Source organism: Glycine max, chromosome 3 (assembly GCF_000004515.6).
Source record: "Glycine max cultivar Williams 82 chromosome 3, Glycine_max_v4.0, whole genome shotgun sequence".
Lineage (NCBI taxonomy): Eukaryota > Viridiplantae > Streptophyta > Magnoliopsida > Fabales > Fabaceae > Glycine > Glycine max.
This window is the reverse complement of record NC_016090.4, coordinates 43859051-43876633: the sequence shown is the minus strand read 5'-3', so window position 1 is coordinate 43876633 and position 17583 is coordinate 43859051. Positions and strand designations below refer to the sequence as shown.

The 17583-nt window shown below is 32.4% G+C and overlaps 2 protein-coding genes across 6 annotated transcripts; one reads left to right on the top strand and one right to left on the bottom strand.

Moving 5' to 3' along the window:
• Positions 1 to 1957: 1957 nt before the first annotated feature.
• LOC100817839 (probable WRKY transcription factor 47) lies at positions 1958 to 6295 on the top strand. 2 transcript variants are annotated; one of them, XM_006577122.4, is made up of 7 exons: positions 1958 to 2342; positions 2436 to 2507; positions 2621 to 2755; positions 3989 to 4111; positions 4178 to 4345; positions 5060 to 5173; positions 5389 to 6295. In XM_006577122.4, the coding sequence occupies exons 1-7, from the start codon at positions 2028 to 2030 to the stop codon at positions 6019 to 6021; spliced, it is 1560 nt and encodes a 519-aa protein (XP_006577185.1). In that variant the 5' UTR covers positions 1958 to 2027; the 3' UTR covers positions 6022 to 6295. The 2 variants fall into 2 exon arrangements, with proteins under 2 accessions (XP_006577185.1, XP_003521621.1); XM_003521573.5 differs by having other exon boundaries at positions 1960 to 2342; positions 3989 to 4345.
• Positions 6296 to 9994: 3699 nt separating this feature from the next.
• LOC100817309 (probable polygalacturonase-like) lies at positions 9995 to 13779 on the bottom strand. Of its 4 annotated transcripts, none has more exons than XM_006576200.4 (7): positions 13236 to 13779; positions 12408 to 12725; positions 11981 to 12101; positions 11731 to 11905; positions 11516 to 11586; positions 10506 to 11177; positions 9995 to 10390 (listed from the first exon to the last, which is right to left on the bottom strand). In XM_006576200.4, the coding sequence occupies exons 1-7, from the start codon at positions 13251 to 13253 to the stop codon at positions 10374 to 10376; spliced, it is 1392 nt and encodes a 463-aa protein (XP_006576263.1). In that variant the 5' UTR covers positions 13254 to 13779; the 3' UTR covers positions 9995 to 10373.
• Positions 13780 to 17583: the final 3804 nt, after the last annotated feature.

Here is a 17583-nt window from a genome sequence, read left to right as displayed (position 1 = left end):
CACTTCCAGTCTATGGAGAGCCAACTTTGTCAAAGTTATCTACAAAGAAAGAGGAATTTAATGGAAATTTATGTAACCTGGCATTGACTTGAAGATATTCATAAAGCTTGCACATCTTATTCACATGGAAAGAGAAATATGGTTTAATTTATTAATTATGTGAGGTAATGACAATACATTTGGCCATTCTCTGCCATCGTTGAACATACTTGGTTTTTCTATACGATTATTTACTACTCCACGAGGAGAAGAAAGTCCAAAGAAAGCCACACAGAAATTCATATCAAATCAAGTGGCACATCCAGATTCCAGAACCATTAAGTCATTGACCAAAATTAAACTGAGACTATTTTATATTTTAATGTATAAATGTGATCCTCGTCGAGCAGCAGGCATACGGTGGTTTTTGCCTCTATTTACAAGATCTGCATCTATTAAACAAAACATCTGTCATATTGAACGGAAAAAAAAAACATTAAAGATTTTGACGTGTCATTATATAATTTGAGAAGTTGATGACAATAATATGAAATACTTTATATAAATTTCATGTAAATTTTATTTAGCTTATCATAAAAGGAAAATCATACTATCCTAATTTTAGATGAGTGAGTTTTACACTGCCTTCTTCTTTTATGTTAAAATATACACTCATCTTTCTTGACAAATTTGAGTTACAAGTTTTCATTTGTTTAATCGATCGATCATCATCAAAATATTCTTACATCTATTATCATTGTTCCTTCAGATGATGTAAGTATTGCATTCTTCTTTTTCTTATGTTAAAAATGTTTATTTCCTTTCCTCGATAGATCGATGCAAGTATATTATATTTATTCTATTTTAAAATTTTCCATTTAAAAAATTATAATTAAAATATCCTTTACACTCTTTTATATTAAAATATACAGTTTTCTCCTTTAATAAATGAAAATACAGTATTGCAAAAGTGAAACTCTAAATGTAATTAAAAAAAAATACTTTAAAACTACAAGTAAAAATGCGTCCTTTAAATTGAGAAAGGAATACAAGACTGTCCTAAAAAAACGAGGAAGGAATGCAAGGTTGGGTCTTCAATAAACCTCGATTGAGATGGACGGTTGATCCCAATGACGTCGTCGTTGCTTTCAAAGTCAGTGGGATTAGGTTTTCCAATCCTGTGGGCCCCACTCATTCCAACTACCGTCCAATAGTGAGAGCCGTGCCGTCAACTGGGTTGACCTTATGGGACTACCCCACGTGGATGGATTGCCCGACCGATCCCTAACCCCGTTATTCTTAACGCCGTTCCCAAATCCCCATAAAAATCTATGTTAACTTTTCAGCGTTTTCTTTCCTATTTTTCGTCCGTTCTTAATTATAATATATTTTTTAAATTAATTCATATTCATTAAAAACAATTAATTTATTAAATATTTTTCCTTTCCATTTGGTAATAATAACAGGATCGATTTTTGACTGATAAAAGTAAAATAGTTTTAACAATATTGTTTTCAACTACCGTGTTCAGTTATAAATAGCTAATAGTAATTGTTAGTAGTATAGCAAATACTCTATATTAATATATAAAAAAAACTCTCTATTCATTAAATATAATTTAATTTTATCAATTTTTTCGTGCTTCAAGTTAATAATTGGCATCTCTTAAAAAATTGACCCCTTAATATAACCCAAAAAAAATCTCCTTCAATCAATTTTTTTATATTATATATTTTTTTAAGTCAATTTCCTAACGAACTGAACATAAAATTAATTCAACTTTTAGCAAATCACATAAACACAGTATGCTTTTACATAACTACTTTTGAACATGTTTTTACTCTGTTTATATATGCAAGGCTTAATGGTGACGTCAATTATGGCGAAAAAACGGCTGGTCCCACCTGAGTTAATCTGAATCCCAGCTCGCTCTCAGCATAAGAAGGTTAGTTTTTGTCCATTTAAAATTTATTGTGGGACCCCTAGCTCAAGGTCCAAGGAGGGAGAGGGGTGCAAATGCAATAGCACATTTAAACCCATTGCGTTGAATGCCAACGCTAACTATACCAATTTATTTCTTCTTCCTCTTCTCTCTCTGCATCTCCATCTCACCAAATACATACATGGACAACCGACACCACCACCGTGAATTCACCTTCTTAAGCTCCGCCCACTTCCTCGATCACATAGATCCTCCTTCTATCAAAGAAATGGATTTCTTCTCAACTTCATCGCCTCGTGATCATAAAAATAACACTAGTAGCCGTGATACCAATGATGATCATTATCAGAATCGTGATGATCAACATGACACTCATGATCGCCATGGATCACCAACACGCGTCATTGATCACCGTGTAAACGTGAGGTTTCAGATATGGATTTGCCAAATTCTGCATCACTGTGTACTTAATGCAACTGATTTTTTTTTTTAAAAAATATTTTGATGTTTGTAGACTGGACTCAATTTAACTTGTGCAAGCGCTGGAGTGACAAAAGCTGAAAATGGTGAAAATCCTGAAACTGAGGTTTGTATGATACCGTAGGAGTTGTTAGGACTGGATACCCGTAAATCAAGGTCTGTAATTATATGTATGCTATTTATTTATTTATTCATTTTTAATTTTTGTTTTGTTCTCAGTTGAGTTCTCTTGAAAGTGAATTGCTGAGACTACAAGAAGAGAATAACAAGTTAAGAAATGTGCTGGACCATATTACCAAAAGCTATACCCAACTACAGGCTCAGTTGTTCATCGCCTTGCAAAACCTTCCTCAGGTGACTTTGTATAAATTAATTTCCAACTTTTAGTTATATGCCTTGAAATGATCAATCTTTTCATCCTCACGATAAGAACCTATGTTAAGCATATTTTCAATGTGTTGATTAAAAATTCGTTTTTGTTTTTCAAGTATTATGAAATGATTTGTTTGTTGTGTGTGCTATTTTCTTTTCTTTTTTTTATATGTATTCTAGTTCGGTGAAGAATCAAGGGTAGCGTGCTTCACTTAAATTAGTAAGCGTGCAATTTCGTTTTTTCAAAACTTATTCTACTTGTCATGTATAAAAAATATATATTCTTTCAAATAAATTATGATATAAGTTGTGTTTTTTTCCAAACAGTACAAAGTGCCGTGTCTAATATATTTAATTAAATATTCTAAAATATATTAAATATTTAACTTTTTTTATTTCTAATATTTTCTACTTTTTTAGTGTATTTAATTAATGTCATGAAAATAACCCTTAACAAATCTCATTATTTTTTTTCTTCTTTAAAAGCACCTTAATTGTTCAGACCCCATCAAATACCCACTTCAACTAAGCGACAATTAATAGTAACAAGTACTTGCAGATAAAATGATGCTATACCTCAATTCGATTAATTCTTAGCAAATTAATAATATTTTTAATTTGAGAGTCCTTCTAGTTATATACGAAATTCTTGATTAATAATAAGATAAAAAAAAACTATTAAATTTAGTTGGAGGAGTTCATAGATTTAGGAAATTAATTACTATACTAGTCATAAATTGTAAAAAAATCAAAATATAAATAATATAATATAAATATAAAAAAACAAACATAAATTTTATGATTATTCACGGTATTTAAAATAAAAAATGAAAATAGACAAATCAAAAAGGAAAGGAAATGTTTGAATAAAAATAATTTTCCTTCAAATTTTTATTTTTTTTAGAGAACAAGATAATATGAATATTTTATTATGTTCTATGATACATTAAAAAGATTCTATGATATATGTGGTGTGAAAGTAAGTTAACATTTCTATCGGCTTGGCCCTGGCATGTGGAAAAAAAGAAAAATTCTTACACTCCGGACGGATATAACTGCAAAAAACTCATTTTGCAAAATTCATGTGCACACACACTTACTTGTACCGACAGTTAAAATCCAAAGTACTTTAACTGTCAAAATTCATGCACACACGTACTTGTAGCAACAGTTAAAATCTATTTCCATAGTACTGAACTGATACTTGTGGAACAGAATATGGAAACAAAAATTGTGGACCCAGGAACAAGCAGAAAGTTAGACGTGGTCAATGATGCATCGGTTTCGGATGAAAAGACTGATCAAGATGTATCGGTTTCTCGTTCAAACAACGCGGAGGTAATGTCAAAGACACATGATCATGATGACCCTCAATTGACTAAACTATTGAATCTTGGAAAGCAGGCTTGTCCTGATGCTGCAGAAGATGTTCTTGACCGGTCCTCTTCACAGAGCTGGGGCTCATCCAAGTTAGAAGAACAACCCAAAACTACTGCAGAACAACTTCCTGCAGATCAGATTCCTCTCAGAAAAGCCAGGGTTTCCGTACGTGCTAGATCAGAAGCTCCCATGGTAATTAGTATTCATCTCATTTTATATACACTGTACCACTTAATTTTGCATACTCAATTTGAGCTAGTTAATTAATTAACAAAGATCCAGCAATTCTAAATTCTAATTACATTTTACTTTGAGAGTGCAAACAATTAATAAACATATATTGGTTAAGCGAATTATTATAAAAAAATTTATATTTTTTTTATTCCCACAAATTAAAAGCATGCACACTCTTACCAACCGATCAGCACAAATTATCATTAATATAACATTGTTGGGATTAAATAACAACTTTTACAATTTCAATATATATATTATTTATTTCGATATTGAACTTTTATTTATTAAAAAACTGTAAATATCTTTTATTAATTTTAAGATATTAAATATTTTTTATTAACAAATATTAATCGTTAATCATTAATTTTTTTAATGAGGGAAGATTTGAAAAATTTATAATCATTCATTTTTTTATCATCAAATCAATCTTATAAACATATATATATTTATTTAATTTTTTTTTAAAACAATCCAAAATAACTATTATTTTGGAAGGGGTGAATACAATAGTTTAAAAAAACATTATAATAGTATTAATATGTCTCAAAATGAAAGTATAACATGCAGTTTTCTTAATTCAACTAGTTTAATGCCCGGGTAGCAAATGGATGCATACATGTAGAAATTAATTGAATGAACAATTAACGTTTTGTGCTGTGGCCCTTTCAGATTAGCGATGGATGTCAGTGGAGGAAATATGGACAAAAAATGGCCAAGGGTAACCCTTGCCCTCGTGCTTACTATCGCTGCACTATGGCTGTAGGATGCCCAGTCCGCAAACAGGTAAGTAACTGAACTTTATTCTAACCATAAAAAACTATATATACTTTATTCTAATTACATGCCTTTAATATATCATTATTCAAACCAAATGTAAAATAAAAATATTTCTCAAATCCAATATCATAATTTTTAAGAAATCAAAAGAAGCCACATGTTATATTCCTTTGTGTGTACATTGGTAAAAATATATAGTCCTATGCATGTATTCAACACAGGTTCAAAGAAGTGCAGATGACAAAACAGTGTTGATAACAAGCTACGAAGGCAATCACAACCACCCTCTGCCGCCAGCCGCCACCGCCATGGCAAATACTACATCAGCAGCTGCAGCCATGCTGCTATCAGGTTCAGCAGCAAGCAAGGAATCGCTAACAAACTCTGCAGGATATTACTCTTCTACAATTCCCTATGCTTCAATGGCAACCCTATCAGCTTCAGCTCCATTCCCAACCATCACTCTCGACTTGACCCAAAACCCCAACAACGCCGCCATGCAGCTGCACCGAGTACCACCAGGCCATGGCGGCGCCACGTTCCCTCTGCCACTGCATGCGGCAGCATCTGGTGGTCCCCACCTTCTAGGGCACCCCTTGTTCTTCCAACAGAAGCTGCTTCCACCGCAAGCATTAATGCCCCTTCTTCAACGACAACCTTCGTCGATGGTCGAAACGGTGAGTGCAGCCATTGCTTCTGATCCGAACTTCACTGCAGCTTTGGCAGCAGCAATCTCATCAATCATTGGAGTACCAAGAGGAGGCAATGACGGTAACAACAACAACAGTGGAAGTGGTGCTATTCCAGGTTCACCGCAGCTTCCTCAATCATGCACTACTTTCTCCACCAACTAGCTGAATTTTGAGAAACTATATACTTAATTTCTCTATGTATATACACAAATTAAAAGAGAAGATTAGGCATGCTCGCGCTTAATTTACTGTTTTTTTATTTTCTTATATGTAAAACAGATTAAGAGTCACCTCTGATTCTGAATGCATGACTCTATAAACAAATCGTTTGAACCTTACCTTCGACCTGCAGGAGCATGCATGTAAGTAAGTTGATCCTTTTGGTACAAACTTTTGAAAGTTTGTAGAAATAATAGTCTGAATATAACTTATGTTATATACGTCACAGATTTGTAATTTAATTCCCACCATGTGATTTTTTTAAATTTATTATTTATAGATAGATAAAAAATTTAAAAAGTTATTATTTGGTTCTCAATTTCTTAAAAATTATTTCTTTAAATTAATTTATTTCTTAACACGCACATATAATTAACACCGTCTGTCGACAGTATTATATGATATAGTAAAGTGTAAGGATTACTAATATTATATTTACTTTTTGTATCTGTGACAGATAAATATTTTTAATTCAATCTATCAACTCTTATAATTAATAGTATCATGGAATTCTCCTAGTTTAGCATCGCCAACGAAAGAGAAAGAGGATCTTCAAAACCATTGCACGCATAACATTAAACTAATTAATATTTTAATATAAATATTAATTAATTTGAGGATAAGAATGCACTTTAATTTATGAAAATATAATTTTATTTTCTAATTTAAAGTCAGCAAATATGACATTTGACTAATTTAACTGAAGCGAAATATAATTATTGGAAACCATAACATTCTCTCTCTAAATTTTTCAATGTATTATTCCTAAATAATACTCATCGACCTTTAAATGAATACTGTGAATTTTTTTTATATTTTTTAAACAACAATACATTTTTATGGCAAATGCTAACCAATAGTTAAGAAATTTAAAATAATCTTTTATTGGAAAATATAAAATTACACTGCACAGAATTTTTTTGTATTTTTTTATAATTTACATAATAAATATTTTATATTTAATTTTTTTTTAAAATATCGTAAGGTTAAAACACTAATTAGTCGGACCCTTTAATTTTTATTCTATGCCTTTGAAAACCATAGGAAACATGCACTTTCATTCAGTCAAAGATTTGTGCAAATTTTGAAGATCCCGAAAGCATATCCTGCATTCATGCGTGGGTCTGATAACATGATAAAACTGTGACAATAGTGAATCAGGAAGCCGAATGGAAACAACTAACAGTACTAGAAGTACATTATTAAAATTAGGAGTAGAAATCCGAGATATTGGATCTGGAGACCGCAATTAGACCCTAGCCCTTTCCCACAGTATTCCTGTATGCATTATTATTTCATTGTGACTATTGACTAAGCAAAATAAATAAGCGGTGGAGGTTAGCAATATCCTACTGTACTAGTAAACTAGTATTTCCATATAATTTTTATTTTATAATTATTATTTTAAAAACTATATTTAAGGTATGATTTATAATCATGTGATTATGTAAAAAAAAAAAATACACTGTCAAAATTAAACTCAATATATTAACTCGTCAATCTGAATATAGATTAATCAAGTTGCTGGATGTTGGGCTTGTATTTTGTTCTCAGGGTACCTCTGGTAATATATATAATTTGCCTTTGCTGATTTTAAAAAAAAAAAAATCTGAATAACTTGCAAGTTGTGGTGGGATCTCGGTTGGACTGATTCTTTAATTAACTTCAAATCTCCCAATAAAAATCTCAATATAAACTTGCAAGTTGTGGTCCTACTGCTATTTTGTTGATTTTCAATGACGGTGAACTTTGAGATTCATAGGTGCATATATCTCGGAATAGTTGTCCGAAGCCGATATTAATTTGAAGTAATTAAACAATGTCAGCTTTACAAGTGCAAAATGAATATTTATGAAACGATAACTCTGAATTTCGAATCTAAAGGTGGAGGAGGATGTAGCGGCAACACAGAGGTGCGAGAGAAGGGATTAGTGACAACGGCGAGAAGGTGCGATGAGGTGGAGAGGAAGATGGGGAGAGGAAGAGAGTGAGAGAGGGGAGAAGACTAAGACGGGGATAGTAAAAGTTTTCGAAGTGCACCAAGCAAAAACGATGTGCATAAAGCAATTACCCACATGAATATTTCAAGGTGAGTGTTGGAAAGGGTCCAGGCCCGTAGAGATTATTGTGCTATTTTTATAAGCAATAAAAAGGGTAAAGAAGTAGAATAATCAATAAGCAGTGAAGGAGTGAAGGACCTGCAGCTGCATTCACTTTGTTGAAGGATTCAGCCAGCCTGAACCAAAAAGATCATTAAAAGAAGGATTAGGTCAGCATTAGACCATTTTTTTTTAGCCGGAATGTACCCCACGAGTAGCACATAAAATAATTGAGAGATTATGTTATTAAAAAATTATTCAAAGATATCAATTAGATGTGTTGGGTTTAAAAAAATCAAATAATTTGACAACAGAGGAATAATGTATTAATACTGTCTTGTTTTATTAAAAATTAATATATTTAAAAAATACGATGAGAGAATATATTAATTTGTTGGTAAGTTAATCGATTTTTCATAAGTAGTAAAATTAAAATAACCTTAAATCAAGATATGATGTTGTGGTTAAGGTTAATATTAATGTCAACAGTTAATAAATAGAAAAAGTTATATCACCAAAAACAAACTTGTCGGTTAACCATAGTACATGACATATTTTTAAAGCATTTTTGTTTTCTCTTTCATTACCTGATTTTCTGTCCTTAACAAACCAGTATTTGGAATGTAAACTATCAATTAATTGGTGGAATAATTGTGTTGGGAAAAAGAACTATCCAACATACATGTTCTTTCTTGTAATCATTTTCGTCCTGTTTTTGCTCACCAATCACCAGTAGTAAAGTCTCTTAAGACTAACTGAGAAAAAATTGTGTTCCAACTACCTAACAGTCATTACTTGAATTTGAATCTTTTCCAAAGGACAACTCATCATCGAAAGAGGGAATGCAAATGCTATACTATTTACATGGTCTGAGGTTTTAAAAAACGGTCTATGACTGAGATTTTTGGCTACAACATCAAGGCTTTTGGAGTGTCTACTATCACAATTGTAGCCACGATTTATTTGTAATTTTTCACAATATCATGAAATTTAACGAAACTGCAACCATGTCTGCAACTACAAGGTGCCATGTAAATTAAAAAGGATCAGAAAAGGTGCAATGTAAAAAAAAAAGGAATAGAAACAGAGCTTGAGAGAGGGAGCTTCATGACGAGTTTGCAGTCTGTATTAGATTAGACTGCATCAATATTGGAGTATTATTATTATTTTGGGTAAAAGGAATTCTTCAGCCCGGGATCACTGTTTTTGAAGGATTTCAAGCCCAAAAAGGACACTTTTTCTTAATGAACCAAGTGGTATTCCTTATATGGCAATAAATTTATAAAAACAAAATTCTATTTCTATGTATACTGTTAATCCTAATCGGTGTATTTAAACATCTATTTCTAATATGATCGGAAAGATCACTCCCTTTAATAATATCTTGCAAAATTAGTAGTCTTTTAACTCTCAATCAAAAATAGTTCAACACAAAAGCAAAACAAAAACAAAAACTTGAGTCTAACCATGTCAATTTTTTTACTATTCTTATTAAGGCAATCATGATATTAATTTCCTTAGCATTTCAATCACTGGCTATAACTTGTGAGTTTTGAGCTTTGTGCCCCTACCATAGGCTGATAGCCGATAGGCATAGGTTTCATCTAATTATTATCATGTTTTTTCTTCATTTTCGAGAGGAAACATTTCTCTTTCTCGATTACATCTGCACCTTGATGTTCTATTATTCTTTTCAGGTATAATCCTGAGATTATTAGCCCTCTACTAGTATGTACCAGCCTAAAAGAGAAATGAAAACAACCCAGCAAAATAGTAACTCTATTCATGTAGTGAGCGTAAAAGAAGAGGCATGTATGTAATTGAGTGAATTCCACCTATCTAGGAAGTTTATTTATTGGATTCCTTATTCAATGAAAAGGGGTGTAAAGCCAACAAGCACCTGCCTCGTACTACTGCAAAATCTCCTGTGTCCGATAACATTTTTGGCAAGAGGGAATTATGTCAGTGTAGCCATATCTCACCTCTATCAACAGCCAAACTCACTCTTTCCCTTAGAATCAACAGAAACACAACTTTGCAATTTTCCTTTCCAAAGCCATATTTAGCTAGAAAAAGCAAGACATGAAATCATCCAACTTCCTATTTCTGATAAATCACTCAATTATTTTGTTACTGCACACAAGTTACAAAAAGCAATCATTTCTCGGTCTCTTTCTGCAGATGGGGCAACTCCACTCAACCTCTTATGTCACCTGAAGTTTGTCCTGCTGAAAAAATGCACCAATCAAATTTCAACTATAAAGTGAGCTTTGGTAGCATAATAATGCTATTTAAACTCCACAATTTACCAAGACATAAACCAAGCACCTCTATTTTGACTATTGGAACTCTGAATTTGATTTGTCAAATAGTAACAATCTGAACAATGACCAGGGAATATTCTCTCCTTGAGAGGCTCACAAGCTTCTGGTTGGACCAAGTCAGAATATCCTTTAACGTAGGAGCAGTTCCATGGATAGTTTGAGGTCACATTAAGGATGATGTTTGATAGGCAAATGTTGACAAAATTGTCACCTTCTATACCCTCTATAAGACCTGCAGTTTTGATATTTTCTCCTACCACATCCTTGATTGTAATCTTTTCTATTACAGGTAGAGCATTTGGGTTATAAGCATCATCTGGATGCTCCCCATATAAACCAGTGAACGTAATAGCAATATCTACATTAGCCAAGGTCACGTTAGAGACATAGATGTTTCTAACGTAACCACCCCTGCCAGGAGAAGTCTTTATTCTGATTGCATTATATGAATCATAGAATTGAATATCTTCTGCATGAACTTCAGATACACCACCAGACATCTCACTTCCAATAGCAATCCCACTTGTTTGAGTTCTACCAACTAGCCTGTGGATGATAATGTTTGTGCTTGGGCGACCATATGCAATGCCATACTCATCCCACCCGCTCTTGATGGCAATCAGATCATCACCAGTGCTTATATAACAATCTTCAATGCATACATTGTCAGAAGAATCTGGACACATTGTAAAAGAATTTGTGAGAGACTCTAATAAATCTTAATTATGAGGATGTTAACACTGTTTAAGAGGTACATTGCTCTAAAGCTAGGAAATTACCTTTGCCATGATGCACGATTGTATAAATTTAGATATTCTGTCTTCATTTAGCCCAAATGATTTTTTTTCTTTAAAACACTTTATGAAAAAAAGGCTTGATACCGCACCAAAAGTCCAAAACAACACAAAACAGTGTTTTTTATTTTTATTTTGTGTTAAAGTAAAATATTTGGTAATTGTCAATTACACAATACTAGTATGGTATGACATTATGACATAAAGGGAGAAAGTTCACCTGGATCAATCCCATCTGTGTTTGGCGAATCATGAGGAGCAAGGATCCTGACATTCTGAACTGTAACTTGGCTGTTCATCCATAAAAACAGTCTCAAATCTCCCCCTACTCATGAAAGCTCCTCTATTGCACAGTTTTAAAAAGGCAATGGAAGTACTTGAACTACGGAAAACAAGGAATAATATATAAACTCAATCTTTCAGTGGGGGACAAACCTGCAATATACAGGATGGATTGTCCAAAATGGAGAATTCAAGAAGGTTAAATTTGAAATGAGAACCCCTGTTGAATTCATCAATTCTACCAAATGGGGACGTGTATAATCCAGACTTCTGTTCCAAAACCTGTTCCACCAGATACTCCCTTGACCATCGATAGTTCCATTATTACCTTCATTGAAACATTAATAGCTTCAATATACCAATATGTATTGAGAAAATGATAATTTTGTTGAATGTTACTGACCTGTTATGATAACATCAGTCAAATTATGTCCATAAATGAGGCTCTTATGCCTTCCACCTGGCAACTCTCTTCCTCTCCCATACGACGGTAGAGGATCAACAACTGGCCAATCTTCAGGGTTCTGTAACAAGTAGTATATGCATATCATAATTGAAACTGCAATGTCTGAGCTCATTAGACTATCAAAAAAATTGTAGGACTTAATCCCAGTGCATAAAATTCAAACCCAAGTTAACCAAATTTAGAAGTTAAAATACAATCCTTGCATTTTATGGCAATTGATTAACTAAAATAGACCACTGCCTAGTAAGAATAAGAAAACTGTGCTAAGAGTAATCTTCTACTTTGGAAAAACTGCAGAAAAGCCAGCTAACAACTATATTAAACTTCCACTCTTGTCCTACAATATTTACAAAGAGTGGCATACCGTTGATCCCAGAATTACTGCATCCTTGTCCAACGACAAAGTTAGATGGCTGATGAGATCAAAACTACCAGTTAACCACCGGCCTGCCGGAACAAAAAGCTTTGCTCCACCTTTGTCTGCAAAGGAATTCAGGTAGAAGATGGCATTCTGAAATGCTTTTGTGTTGAGAGTGACCCCATCGCCAACTGCACCAAATTCGGTGATGCTGACACTGTGAGGTCGAACTTCCTCGTTCGTCTGTTGGCAAAGAGTGGTGCTGCTCCACACTGTCCATGGGCTACAACAGAACAATGCAAGTACCAGAAGCACTTCCACGAGCTGCAAGAGAAAATTTCAGCATCAGTTACCATGTGCTGCCAGCGAGAATGTGATCAATTTTTTCCCAAATTATCAATTTTATCAAGCCATGAACAACAGCAGTTCACATGCTTCTTCAAAGAAGAGCAAAAAAATAGCGAAATTCAGGTAGGATCTAGAAAGAGCAGCACACGATTCAACATTGAGGAATTGAAAATCTCCGCAGATCATCCATCAGCTACATTTTCTCCACACAGTTAACAGTGCAAGAAGAGGCTTAAATGAAACACAAAAAGAACAAGCAAAAGTGAAAAACCAATCACCACACCTAGTGTCACTTGTTTAAGAGTTAGTGACCCAAATTACAAAACAAGGTGAACAGTGTATGATCCAACAAGTGCTATTCTTCATCTAATTTTGCTTGTAGATCTTACTGCATCATCCACTACTAAGCTTGAGAATGGGAGTACTCCAAGGGAGAATGCAGAAAATGAGAGAGAAAGCAGTAATGATTCATGAAAGAGAACTCACAGTTGAAGGTATCCTCATATGACTGAGATCCAAGTTTCCCTTTTTGAGGCAATTCGAATTCCAAGTTCAAGTTTTGCTAGTGATGAAAAAGACCCTGAGAGAAAAGAAAGGGTAAAGAAGAAGAAGAAGAGGAGGAGGAGGAGGAGGAGGAGGAGGTATGGTTCATTGATTAAAATCCCCACCCCAGCAGCAGCAGCAGCAGCAGCAATAAGCAAGTGTGATATTGATTGGGTGGGTCATTCTCATTCACCGCCCAACCCAAGTAAAAATCATTGACAGGGACTGTTACTGCCCTCCAAACAATAAGCAGTGTAGGCCCCCCCCTCCCTCCCATATGCTTCTTTCTTCAAAATCAAAACAGAAAGAAAGAGAAACTCAAATGATTTTGAAGATGGGACTGGTGATGAACTCGTTAAGGCTTAAGCACAGGACTGGTTTCTATTGCTAAAGCGGAGACAGTGACTTGCAATACACAGACAACTTCAGACAACGCCAACTGCTAAGGTAACGGTAGCTTTCCTCATAATTTAGTTTAGCTTTGCATGTAGCTTCTAGCTAGCTAGCTACCTACACTTTACTGTTTAATTTCACTCACTGACAAGTCACAATTCTTACTACTTACTACTTAGTTTACTTGGATCCCAACCCCCTAATTTCGTAAACTCCATCAAGTCAAGAAGATTCTTAATCAATCAATCATACTATGTTGTTTTAACTTTTAACTTTAGCCGCTTCATACTACTAATCATTGTTCCATTCTATGTTAATGTTTTTCTTATACCACCAGTCAACATAATAGTAATAATAATAATAAGTTTTAAAAGTCGTTAATTTTTTCCTATGTCTGAGATTATGGATATCTCATGATTTCGTGAATTTGAGATTTATTTCTGCTCTTTATGTGTGATTATTATTGATCAAAAAAATTAAATATGCAAGAAAAATCAAACACATAAATTCACTAGTTAAATAAATCTTTCTTCCTCCACGTTAAACACAGTCATAACCAAAGAATTAAAAACAAAAGAAGTCGTTAATTTAATTGTATGTGTGTGATTATGTGACAAAGAACAGAATAGAAATGAATGGTGATTGAGAGGGGACAAAAATTAGCCATGAAAAGCAAAACGGGTGAGTATGGGGAAGTGATGGTCTTGTCAATGTGAGGGAACCACAAGCTTGTAACATAATAATACAAATTAGTCTCACCAAACTAATAACAATAATGGTAATAAGTTCACATTCGCAAGGCTGGCTGATTTGCTGAATCCTCGTCGTACAGCTGGGATTTCCTAGGTATCTCCACTCATTCAAGAGTGACTGTAGTAATTTTAATTTAGGATAACCACCATGCTTCTGTTTCTCTGTCACTTTCTAATTCATCATTTTATAATGCCTATAATCAATAAAAAAAATCTTATTTTTTTACTGCAATAAAAATTTGTATTTATTTTTACGTTGTATAATATGTTTAGAGTTTTTTTAACACAAAATATTTCTCAATTAAAAATCAGAAACTAATCTCTTGAAGCCAATAGGAGATCCAGAAATTGTAAGTTGTGGAGACAATATTTATTTACTATTTTATAAATTAGTATTTTAATTTTGCATTGAAAATAATATTTTATGTAATTAAAATTTAAATATAAATAAATAATTTTTAATTGTAAATTAATTACAATTTAAATTTATAATAAATAAATAAACTTAAATGTAAAAATAAAATTTGGAAGTATGATGAACAATTTAATTTGCAATGTGAAATTGTTTTTAGTTATTTATCGTTTCTTTTGAAAATTATTGAAATTTAATTTATAAATAAAGATATAAGGGAGTAAATTTGAGGATAGACAATTAAGAAGTTCAAGTATATAGATATGAAAAAAAAAAGTAGTTTGCAATAGTTGGGAGAATTTTTTTTTGCTTAATTGTTGAGATAATGTGTAAAATGCACATTAAACAAATATTAAAAATGTTTAATATTGATGATAAAAGTGAACCTAAGAGTAGATTTGTGGGGACAATATCAATGTTATAAATTATCTTCTATTATATTTAAAATTAAGAGAACATTTTTTTCACCCTTCAATCAATAGTTAAAGACTGTTTTTTTCTCAAATTTTAAAGGTTAGCCAAGTGAATTTTGTTACTTTTCTTGATAGATGTTCTTTGATATTGTATTAAATGTAAATTAAAAATTATTATAAAATTTAAAAAACTTATCATATATAATAATATTGGATTGAATGACTTAAACCATTGATATACTATAATTAAATTCATATTTTTATCTCTCTTTCCTTTTAGTTTTTATTTTCTATTACATAACATTATTTATGGCATTTTAGTTTTTTCTCTTCTTTTTTGATCATTCACTCATTATACACAAGCATATAAATATGTATTTTTTTTAATTTATGTTAACATAGTAAAAAAAGTATAAAAAAAAATATTTTTGAATAAAAAAAATTAGTAATAAAATTCGGCTTTGTGGCGTGATTGGACCGAAATGAAGCTCGTCGTTTATTGGCCAACAGGAAAAAGAAAAAATCAAATAAAATGAGTTTCGTCATTTTTCCATCCCGAACAAACAAATCCAAACCCATGCATCGCATCTAGTCCTTTAAAAAAAAAAAAAAAATTGTGTTACAGTTTTGAGCTTCACACAAGGAAACAACTAACCCCGCCCCTCTTCAACCACCAAATAAACTATCTTAATAGGAAAAAAATACATATTTTACAGTGAACTATTTCTTCAACGAATGATAGATTTTGATCAATTTATTAAAAAATATATGTGTCTAGAAAAAGGGGGACAGGGTCCTAGAACAGACAATATCAGAGACACAAAGGTCTAAGTTTCACCCTCTGGCATGTGAAAAGTTAAGGTTTCCAAAGTCAGGTATCCTATGCCCGATAACCCAAACCGTAACTAAATTGATATGATTTTATTCCACACAGCAAAGCATTATGCATAAATATGGATGAAATTGAAAGAATAGACAAATATATAATATTCCATGTAAAAGTATAAAACTGAAAATATAGTTTTCACTAACTAGAGCTCGAGTCCTGAAAGGAACACCTCGAACTCCAGGGCAATAAAGTATTGTTTTAGTCTTTTGGATCTTATTTTCAGTGAATTAAATACACTTCTCATTATATATATATATATATACTACTTTAAAAGTATTTTCTTCGTAGTTGACTAAAATAGTTTCTTATTCACGTTAGAGGGCAATAATTCCAGAGCAATTATTATAATGCCAACTTGTGCATTAGGTTTTTGTTGTTGTTGATTCTAGCTTTATAATTGGTAGTTATGCTTAAACAATATAATTAATAAAACGTAGATAGCATTTCAAAGCTAGAGTCTCATTAATTTATAAAATGTATGCATATTTGACAAAACCAAAAATAATATCTATTCCAATTCTATTGGAGGATAACGCACCAAATCCCGATCCCCTCCCTTCATGTGGAAAAGAATCTTTTAAGTAATTGTTTGTAATAATTAACTTCTTTAAATAATGTAAATTACGGATACATTGTGTGATTTGTTTATGGTATATATAAATTACTAGTATGATGGATTTAGGAATATTTGGAGAGTGAATTCTCTAATTTGCTGGCTAAAGTTTGAACTCAGTCAATGAATGTAAAGTTAAAAGCAGCCCCTTAACCACAACATCATATCTTGATTTAAGGTTATTTTTTACTCGTTTAATTATGTAAAAGTTACGCTATTAATCTGATAGCAAGACATAATTAATAAAAGGAGCTATAAAGCACGGTCACATAATTTGGTATATTTTATATCCTTTACATGAACCTTTCCGTACAAAGCTTGCTGTGGTTATATATGTATTATGCAAAGAAAAGTAATACTGAACATGCTTTATGCAGCACCATTAACCTTAGTATAGTGTTTATGCTTTGTGTAATTTGTGACTTAAGATTTTAATGAGGTACACATTTCATGTGTTGTTTGCCTAATTAATGACAGAATAAACCAGCACCCGACACATTCCGAACATGCCTGAAATTAAATGCGTGGGTTTTCGCGCAACATAGATGATTAGATATCTTGAAATCATTAGAGAACGTGAATTAGCCTTAGGATTATAATAATTAAGGGTGATGATAAATCATCGACCTCTCTTCAAATTTGAGTTCTTAAATAGAAAGACAGCAGAAATATTTATATAATTATATAGTATCTCACAAATTGTTTGATACTGTACAAATTAAAACTTCAGTAACCTATCACGTCCTATAGAAAAGCAAATGAATGATGACAACCTGAGAGTTTTGTTTTTCTAAGAAACACACACATTTGGCTTCAAAA